This window comes from Diaphorina citri, unplaced genomic scaffold (genome assembly GCF_000475195.1).
Source record: "Diaphorina citri unplaced genomic scaffold, Diaci psyllid genome assembly version 1.1 scaffold169, whole genome shotgun sequence".
Taxonomy (NCBI): Eukaryota; Metazoa; Arthropoda; class Insecta; order Hemiptera; family Psyllidae; genus Diaphorina; species Diaphorina citri.
Genome location: NW_007377606.1, coordinates 85,515 through 95,806, shown reverse-complemented (window position 1 = coordinate 95,806; position 10,292 = coordinate 85,515). Strand labels below are relative to the sequence as shown.

The following is a 10,292-nucleotide window of genomic DNA, read 5'->3' as shown; positions in this document are numbered from 1 at the left end:
TATTTATTTATTGTAATATTAATTTTAAACCTATTATTATTATTATACAATAAATAAAATTGATCTCTTTCATTATATAAAATATGCGTTCTCTTGTTCTCTCTTTCTTTCTTCATTTCAACTTTGTCTCCCTCCAAAAAAGGCTCTCCAGTCCCCAATGTGAAGTAAGACGAAGTTTTGGTCACAAACAATGGTGAGCTGAAGAAATAGAATTTTAACTTCGTGAAAGCCCTTATTGGACTTCATAGACCCAACTTTTTAACAACCTGTAAAAAAAAAAAAATGCCCATCGCCCAATTTTGGAACTCAAATTTTTTGTGGTGGTCTGACAGAAAATTCGTCCAAAACTCTAAACCTACATACACAGAGTATTCATAAAATGCGCCTTCATACTACACCAACAATGCAACATGCATTACACAAAAGATGATCCAAGGCGTTTGATCTCATTAGGAGAAGACTAAGGCCTGGGACCACAGATCCATTTAGAACTGTCGATGTCAGAGAGTAGAGCGTTTGTCTTGTGAGCGCTATAGGTCACGGGTTCGATTCCCGCCAGGGTTGGATTTTATCCTAAACAAAAATGAGGTTCGTTCTCGGAACGGCTGGCTTTCTCTTATAGGTATTGTTTTAATGCGCTTCTCGGACTATAGGACCTCAGCAGTTACAGTTTCCTCTAACAAAACTAAATAATAATAATAAATAAATAAGCAAGTAGGTACATTTTGCTAAAACTCTCTATTGCCGTCGCGTACCTAAATTGGCTTCACTTTTTATGTGCCCGTCCAGCCTTCTCACTTTCCACCTCCTTGGTTCAGTTCAAAGACCGACCGCTTGAGCGCTCTAGTGTTTTTGTTTACATCCGAGAACTTTTTTAAATTTTTGTCAAAGACCGGGAAATTTTAACTAACTTTTTCGAATCTTTTCGGTGTTTTCGGGAAGTTTTCGGGAATTTTGCCGTATATTTCGTGAATAACTTGAAATTAAGGTGTACCTTCTGCCTAGTAAGTGCATTTGAATACTATTCTTACAGATTTGTCAGTAGGAGCTTTAGAACACAAGTGCTTTCGAATACAGACAGGTTATCTCTTCAATCCCTTGTGGTTGTTGATCAACCAGTTGATAGATTAGCTCGATTCTTGGGTTTTGTAAAGATACCTTTACTCTGAGGCAATTTCAGGCAACTGCAGGATGTAGGACACTACATTGGTAGGATAGGTAGGATACAACAAAAGTTTCTTCAGTTTAAACAGCTACTTAACATGGGGCATTGCTCCGAGATAACATAGTTGGGGCCACGGGGCTAAATACTGAATGGATCCCAAAAGGATGCCAGAAATTATAGGTCTTAACCACCTGAAGCTATTTAAAGCCAGTTTTGTTAGTGATACCTTTACTCTGAGGCAATTTCAGGCAACTGCAGGATGTAGGACACTACATTGGTAGGATGGGTAGGATACAACAAAAGTTTCTTTCAGTTTAAACAGCTAGGTACTTAACATGGAGCATTGCTCCGAGATAACATAGTTGGGGCCACTGGGCTAAATACTGAATGGATCCCAAAAGGATGCCAGAAATTATAGGTCTTATCCACCTGAAGCTATTTGAAGCCAGTCTTGTTAGTGTAGTAGAGGTAGTACATCCACTTTCCTGGGTTTTGGGTTTGATCAAAAAAGCCCGTGTCAAACTTTATCCTAACAGACAAGGTTTGTTTTTGGCACAGCTGACTTTAGCCTATCCTTAAAGCCTCTCTTCAATTTTGTAATTTTTGGGATGACAAGACTTCTGTAGTTCCAGCCCCCTTTATCAAACCTCTTATAAATACCTATTTTCAGGGGTTTTCATTATTTTAATACCTCTGTTAAGGTCTATAATACCTACATATTGTCAGAAAATGATTAGATAACTACCTTCTTACTAAAATTATAGAACTTGTACCATATAGCTCATGGAAAGTAAATCCTAGATATTTGTCTTCAATTTCAAGTTTTAAATTTCAAAAATTTAGAAAATCTAAAATTCTCCGAGTAAAGTAATACATCAAAATGGACAGCTTAGGACTGAAAAATGAAACCATTTTGCACAATTTGGGTGTCAAGTGTGCGGAAATTCAGAGTGATTCGGTGAAAAGTTTGATCCAGTGTGTCGAGAACTGTCTGTTTGTGTTCAATCCAGATGATAGTTCTATAGTGGTGACCAATCTGTCCCGGGAACCAACTCTGTACCAGGTAAGAGACACTACACATACCTATTTTTCTTAGAGAATCTAAACTTTTTTTGTTTACTCTTCTTCTCCTCTAGGTAATAAGGAAAGTAATGTATTCAACCAAATTCTCAATGGTTAGTTTTTTGTGCCAAAAAACACATTTTGAGGTCCCTAGAGCCTAAATCAAAGTCGCAGCCATTGGTCTGTGTGTTTGTCTGTAAACGAAATATCTTGAGAATAGTAAGAGCTAGAATTAAATGACATTTTTGGTTTGCCAACACAATGAAATGAAATTGTGAAATTGTGGACAGAGCCACTAGACAACTCGATGGTGCTGAAATTGTTAATCTAAGTTCTCCTGCCGACCTCATTCCAGTTGGTAAAAAGTATCTTCTTGAAAAATGGCAAAAATCCTGGACAGAATTAATCAATAACAAACTGAAGCGCATAAAACCAACAATTGGGCCCTGGAATGTATCAGATTGCAATAGTAGATATGAGGAAGTAGTACTAACCAGAGTGAGAATTGGACATACGCGCCTGACTCACAGTTATCTCTTCACCAGATCCGACCCTCCCTCTTGCCAATGTGGGTTACCCCTGACCATCCGCCACTTGCTAGAATGTCGCTCTTACATTAATCCATCCCGTCCAGCCTTCCACAAGATCCCTTCACTGGATGATGACCAAGATTCCGTTGAGAACCTATTAGGATTCCTACGTTACACAAATGTCTATCACCTAATCTTAATATAGAAGTCAGCGCGAATGACCTTGTAGTTAAAGCGCTTTACTAAAAAAAAAAACGAATTTAATCATATTAGGAATATAACCCAATAACACCTTTCTATTTAAATTTAATACTTAAATATCAATAACAACACCTAGTACCTATGTACCTTACAAACATAATTTTATCTATGTACCTACCTAAGTAAATACATAATAAAATTATTTAACTAGTTCCCATGAATTTTCTTTCGGGTCTAAGTTCTAACATGAATAGAGAAATATTTCGACAAAGGTTATCATGTTATCAAAGGTAACACCAGTGTTTTGATAACCATAGGTACCTACCTACCTAGAGCTGTTGGTATTAAAGTGTTATTAGGTAATCTCACCCATTTCCCACAGCATTCTACCTATGTGTTGTTATGAGTAATAAAGGGTGACCCAATAAGAGCGCAAGATTTGATTGGTTAATAAAGCATGGTTCTCCGTGGAATAAAATGGACTTCTTAGTTGATTTGAGAAGTAAATATTCTGAAATTTTGTATGGAACAATAAATAATCAGATAAATAACTTCCTCGACTTTGATGGTACATTCGTTTCCTGACGGACTGACTGACTGACTGACAGACAGACAGACAGACACCGAAGCGAATACAATAGTCCGTCCCCTTTACCTTTTATTATTAGTAATAATAAAGGAAGGACGGACTAAAAATGATAATTAAATAACGGGTAATTAATAATAATTACCATTCCCTTGAAAGAAAAAGGTACCTACAAAAAAAAAAAAAAAAAAAAAAAAAAAAAAAACGAGAACTAGTTAAATACTTACCTACCTGTAAGTTTTTCAAAAAATTCTTACTTACTCATTTTCGAAGCAGAATTTTTCTTGGAGCCCACAGATGCTCTGAGCTTTTGACTTCTCACTCCTACACTTGCTAGTTTTCAACTGCATCTCTCTCTTCATCAGCTTTCCCCATTGTTTTGAGTTTTTGTGTTTTTCTCCAAGAGTTTCTCCTCCCCCCCTTCCATATTTACTTACTGGGAATTTAACATAGGATTAACTACATAGAGTTAAACTGATAGCAAGATTATTTTACTAGGTATGAACTTTAAAGTAATGAGTGACATGAAATTGAACAAGGAGTATTGGGGCTATTGGGTGGATTGGCTAAGTAGTGATGTAAAACTTCATTAAAGGCTTTCATAATGCTAAACCTCAATTTAAGCCAATGTTTTTAAGCAAAAAATGCTGAAACGTTAGGTTTGTGTCATGTGGTGTTCCGGCGCACCTCAACTGCCCGGCTGAACCAACCACCCTTACCCCGATAGACCTCTGGGAGAACCCAATGCAAGTTGCCACCTTTCTTGATCTCATTCCAACCCTGGAACCTGTTGGAGATGTTGACTGATCTGCTGTCACTGCTACAACAACAACAACAACAACAAAAATGTTAGGTTATAGGTACCAGTGAACTCTACCATTAGAGTTCACTGATAGGTACTAAAAACTCCCTCCGTCTAAGTAATGTCCTTTTTCCTACACTGTGTCTGTTTTATGGGGTATCTTTTTTGCCTGTCCCCCTTCTGTACTTTCCATCACCCACTTTTTCAGGTATTCTGAGGGAAATTAACTGGAGAGACTGACAGGCTGAAGTGTACCCGTAACTGCGAACAGCGCGACTTTTGTTCGAGCAAAGAATTCTCCTCTTTTCGTGCAAGCTTTGTTAGAGCGAAAACTCCACGTCTCTATCAAGCCTACTATAATGTCCTTTTTCCTACACTGTGTCTGTTTTATGGGGTATCTTTTTTGCCTGTCCCCCTTCTGTACTTTCCATCACCCACTTTTTCAGCTATTCTGAGGGAATTTAACTGGAGAGACTGACAGACTGAAGTGTATCCGTAACTGCGAACAGCGCGACTTTTATTCGAGCAAAGAATTCTCCTCTTTTCGTCCAAGCTTTGTTAGAGCGAAAACTCCTACAGACCTACTTACACGTCTCTATCAAGCCTACTAAGGTTACAAGGTAGGCTCTATTTTTCAGTGTGAGCTTTGTTAGAGCGAAAACTCCTACAGACCTACACGTCTCTATCAAGCCTACTAAGGTTACAAAGTAGGCTCTATTTTTCAGTGTGAGCTTTGTTAGAGCAAAAACTCCTACAGGCCTACACCTCTCTATCAAGCATACAAGGTAGACTCTATACTGAGCTACCCGTATGATAAATGTGCACCTCCCCAAGGACACATTATCGTGTAAGAAGTCGAAAGTCTTCATTGTAAACCTGTACATACAGGATTGAGAGAAAGTCTGGGGGCCACCGTACCTCACGCTATGTCCCGGATTCGATTCCCGCCCAAGGAGACCTTTATCATAAACCGATGGGGTTCGTTCTCGGAGCGGCTGGCTCTGTCCTATCCTGTTCTCTTCTCGATTTCGGTTAGACCTCCTCTGACCTCCTTTGCTTTTTCCCTCTACCGAACTAAAAAATGAAATAAAAAAAATCTCCCTTTCTCTAACCCTTCCTGTCTTTCCTCCTCCTCCTCCTCCTCCTCCAACTCCTCTATCTCTATCATTTATTTTTTCTCTCTCCTCCTCCCTACACTAAAAGAGGCCTAAAATGATACAGTCTATGACTTTGGGAACACCCTGTATATTATAGGAATATAGGAAGAAAAGCCGTGTATAGCGAAGGCATATAATGATGTTCGTACAAGATATAATGGTTACTCATATTTTAGTATCCCATTGGACACATTAATTTTATATCTCTCTCTCGTAGTACGATCTCACACTGCTAGTATAGCGAAGGCATATAATGATGTTCGTACAAGATATAATGGTTACTCATATTTTAGTATCCCATTGGACACATTAATTTTATATCTTCTCTCTCGTAGTACGATCTCACACTGCTAGCCCTTTTTTTCACATGCTTTATTGAACAAATAAACAAGAAGGAGCCCCTGTACGTTTTACCCTCGTGATACGGCTGAAACCTGTTTGAATTTCAGTAATAAAAAAAGCGTCTTTTGTAAAAGTTGGGCACTATTTGTAAAAGTAATATGTACCTATTGCTTAGTACCTACTGCTCGAATATACATACATATGACTGAAAAATCCCTGTAGTATGTTCCTCATCAGACCACGTACAACATTACACAGGTTTTTTTTTTTTCAAGAGGTTTGACAGAGGGAACTGTAACTGCTATGGTCTTATCGTCCCGAAATCGAAGAGAGAAGGAAGACAGGATAGGAAAAAGCCAGCCGTTCCGAGAACGAACATTATCCCAGCAGGATAAAATCCGCCCCGGGCGGGAGTCGAACCCGCGGCCTAGCGCTTACAAGGCAGACGCACTACCAACTAAGCTAACTAGGCTGGCTCCCTTCACTTACTTCAGCAGTAGGAGTAGTCAGTGTTGTGGCCAAATAATCAGATGATATTGGGGACTACATTCCATACTCCGACTGGGATTGAACCCAAGCCCCCCCTGTTACCAGGCGAGCGTCTTGACCACTACGCCACAGAGGCAGGTGGTGCTATCGCAGCTTGGTTCCTTTGTACAGTTTTTATTTATCAATTAACAGCCTAGTTAGCTTAGTTGGTAGTGCGTCTGCCTTGTAAGCGCTAGGCCGTGATGGGTTCGATTCCCGCCCGGGGCGGATTTTATCCTGATGGGATAATGTTCGTTCTCGGAACGGCTGGCTTTCTGCTATCCTGTCTTCCTTCTCTCTTCGATTTTCGGGACGATAAGACCATAGCAGTTACAGTTCCCTCTGTCAAACCTCTTAAAAAAAAGTTACACTGAGAGAAAAAATAGTGATAGGGTGCCATTTGTTAGGCTGGAAGAACTCTATTGGGTTATTTCTGCTAGGCATAGATGTAGATTTAGATTGTTGGAATGCTAATAGTGTCGAGCTTCCCGATATAGAGTTTCGGAACCCTCGATTAATCTTCGGGCACCCTAGTTTTTTGGCAATGTTACCTACTGAAAATAAGTAAATAACTCTAGTAATGCAAGAAGGAGCCCCTGTACGTTTTACCCTCGTGATACGGCTGAAACCTGTGTGAATTTCAGTAATAAAAAAAGCGTCCTTTTGAAGTGGGCACTATTGGCCAAATAATCAGATGATATTGGGGACTACATTCCATACTTCGACTGGGATTGAACCCAAGCCCCCCCCAGTTACCAGGCGAGCGTCTTGACCACTACGCCACAGAGGTAGGTGGTGCTATCGCAGCTTGGTTCCTTTGTACAGTTTTTATTTATCAAATAAATTGAACATCAAAGTTACACTGAGAGAAAAAATAGTGATAGGGTGCCATTTGTTAGGCTGGAAGAACTCTATTGGGTTATTTCTCCTGGGCATAGATGTAGATTTAAGTTGTTGGAATGCTAATAGTGTCGAGCTTCCCGATATAGAGTTTCGGAACCCTCGATTAAGCTTCGGGCACCCTAGTTTTTTGGCACTGTTACCTACTGAAAATAAGTAAATAACTCTAGTAATAAGTAAAGATAGTACTTCGAAGGCTTTTCCAATAGCGCGAAGTTGCACTCATGAAGTTTTCATGCTATAATATGATTTTACCTTCCCCTCCTCTCTGTGAAGAAAATCTCCTCAGATATTCCCCATTTGAATGGTGTTTTAATATTTCATCACGGGGCCTCCTTATTGTAAGATTGGTACCATTAATAATACAGGTAACTTGCCTGGAAACCTGGATATGAAATAGCCATACAATGGCCTAGATATTGTAAGGAAAGGAGCTTTTGTTATGGAATAGCTTCTGTAGAATAGCATAGGTACCCTAGGCATAAGCAAAGTAAGAGCCCTTTTTGTCTCCTTTTAGGCGCTTTAACATTAAGGACGGTAGGTCGGTTGCGTCGAAGGGTCTTCTAACAATCGTATTTATGAACAAGAATGATCGTTCTTAGATCAGTCTCAAGTCAAAATTGACCAATCAAATGCCTTGAGACTATGCTTAGCACGAACTTAAGAGCCAGCATTTTGTTCATAAATTTGGGTGTAAGTCTTTTATTACGAGCGGGTTAGAGCCCGTTCCGACTTGTCGGATTTTTATTTTATTTTATTATTTTAACGTCCTTTGTACGGGAAAAGGGGGAGGGGTTGTATACGTTCCTACAAGTTACGTTAAACATATACTTAAACTTCTATCAAACAAACGGTTAATTAATAGCCGGGCCCACAATCACAGTTTAAACTCCCCTTGTGGCCATAAGAAATTAACAATATGCAATATCATTGCGCTTACTTGGGTGATGTTTCAAAGTCATAGAGCAGGAAAAATGAGGACCAACGGAATTTTTCTTTTTCTTCTACCTGCGACTTCTAGATACCGAGATAAATCGATTAAAAAATGCCGGTAAAATCGTGAACTTTGACGTACGACATACGCTCCCGTAGGTGATGACGTTACATCAAATGTCCCGAGCAAAGCTCCCTCGCAGGCAACGCAATAATGTGTTTGTGCGCATACGTTTCTGCGCAGTTCTTTCTGCTCCTCCGCTAGCGCCCTTGCATAGTGGCGCTACCTAACGGACGGAAAAAAACAACTGCGTAAAGTCTGACGTCACACATATTTGAACTCTTTCATTAGAACGGAAAATAAAAATTGAATTTTCGACTTTTTACAGTTATCTGACGTCACACATATTTGAACTCTTTCATTAGAACGGAAAATAAAAATTGAATTTTCGACCTTTTACAGTTATTTTGAACATGTTTGGCAAGTTTTAAGATCAAGATCTCATCGCAACTTCTAAATAACTTCCTGATGGTAATCCTAAACGCTTTACGCAGACTATTAAAAGCTGATTTGATGATGATATTAAAAGAAAAGTAAAAATAGAGAATTATAAAAAATAAAAAGCAATAACATTACAAGTTTTGTGTGTTTTTGAGTTCGTGTTTGGAATAATTGAGAACATTAGTGAGATTTTTTCGCTCTATTGTGAACAGGAAGATAGCGTTTTGCTTTCTCTCATAAATACTCTGAACTGGATATTCAAATCTTTTGCGGAGGAAGTAAAGAATTCTGTCAGCAAGCCTAAGGTAGCACGTTACACTGAGAAAAAAACTAGGGTGCCGGCAGGCCAATCGCGTGACTGGGTGGGTTCCGGTTCCGGCACTCTAATATTGAACTCTATATCGGGAAGCTCGACACTATAATATAGCATTCCAACAGGCTAAATCAGGGGAAGTAACCCAATAATAGAGTTCTTCCACCCTAAACTTGTAGCACCCTGTCACCATTTTTTTTCTCAGTGTACTCACGTTAGTGTGAACGCTAGGTCGCGGGTTCGATTCCCGCATGGGGCGGACTTTCTTCTATACAGATAAGGTGATAAGGTTCGTTCTCGGAACACCTGGCTTTCTCCTACCCTGTCCTTCTGTTTTTCAAACCTTTAAAAAAATCTCTCTGCATCTTTCTTTTTCTCTCTCCCTCTCCCTCCCTCCCTCTCCTAAGGTAATCTCACATGTCAAGCTGTAAGTTAAATTTGATTTCTTATACATACATCATACCACATATGATTACTCCAAAACATATTATGTATAACATCATATCATATTATGTGATTTGTTATACATTAGGAAACAAAATATCATATGTGATTCCTGTCACAGAACACGGAGGTATTTTTCCCTGGGTTGAGGTGGGAGGCTTGTGTTTTGGTGTCCCGAAATTGGACCGAACCCGGAACAATGGACAGGGCACACCAATCAAAATTCTAACTGGGCTCCCTCTTCTTGAAAATGATACCACCATTGATCCCGGTTAACTCTATGGAATTTTTATTTCATGGAAATCGAGGAATGAATTTGATGGCACATTCGTTCTCTTTTGACAAAATTTTTGATGGCAAATTCGAGGAAATCAGGCTGTATGTCGTAAATTATTGGTGTAAAAAAAGTGGATATAACTTTCGAAATTTTTTGATATTGGCTTGTTACAAGCGCATATTTCGTGAACCATCATTCCTAGAACCCTTACATGTACACCGATTGATTTCTCGTGAAAAGTTACATAGGAAAGACTCCTTGGTCATCTTAAATACTCTAATGAAAACTCTTGTTAAAAAAAAAAAAAATCATGTTGAAATATTTGGAGAGATCACAGAGAGGAGAGAGAGAGCAGAGAGAACCTTCCAGTCTGAAAGCAGAAAAGAGAATGAGCTCTGACAAAAATCTAGGTCTGAAGAAACCTCCCCTTGACCCCCTACTACCAAAAACCATGTAGGGGGTCAGGGGAAATGTAGGGGGTTAAGGGGAGGATTCTCCTACATTTTGACCATAGGTTTGAAGTTTGGAATTAATTTACTCATTTCCCCTT

At 39.2% G+C, this 10,292-nt stretch overlaps 1 protein-coding gene across 6 annotated transcripts in view; it reads left to right on the top strand.

Annotated features, from left to right (window-relative positions):
• The first annotated feature begins 896 nt into the window (after positions 1-896).
• The window catches only part of LOC103505371, a 58,306-nt gene continuing 48,910 nt past the window's right edge, over positions 897-10,292 (top strand). The window contains exons 1-2 of one of the 6 annotated variants that reach the window (XM_026820718.1): positions 897-1,004; positions 1,988-2,228. In XM_026820718.1, the coding sequence (XP_026676519.1) occupies positions 2,046-2,228 (183 nt within the window). In that variant the 5' untranslated portion in view covers positions 897-1,004; positions 1,988-2,045. Of the gene's footprint in view, positions 1,005-1,835; positions 2,229-10,292 lie in introns of all 6 variants that reach the window. The other 5 variants (XM_026820716.1, XM_026820715.1, XM_017442400.2 and 2 more) reach the window with 5 other exon arrangements.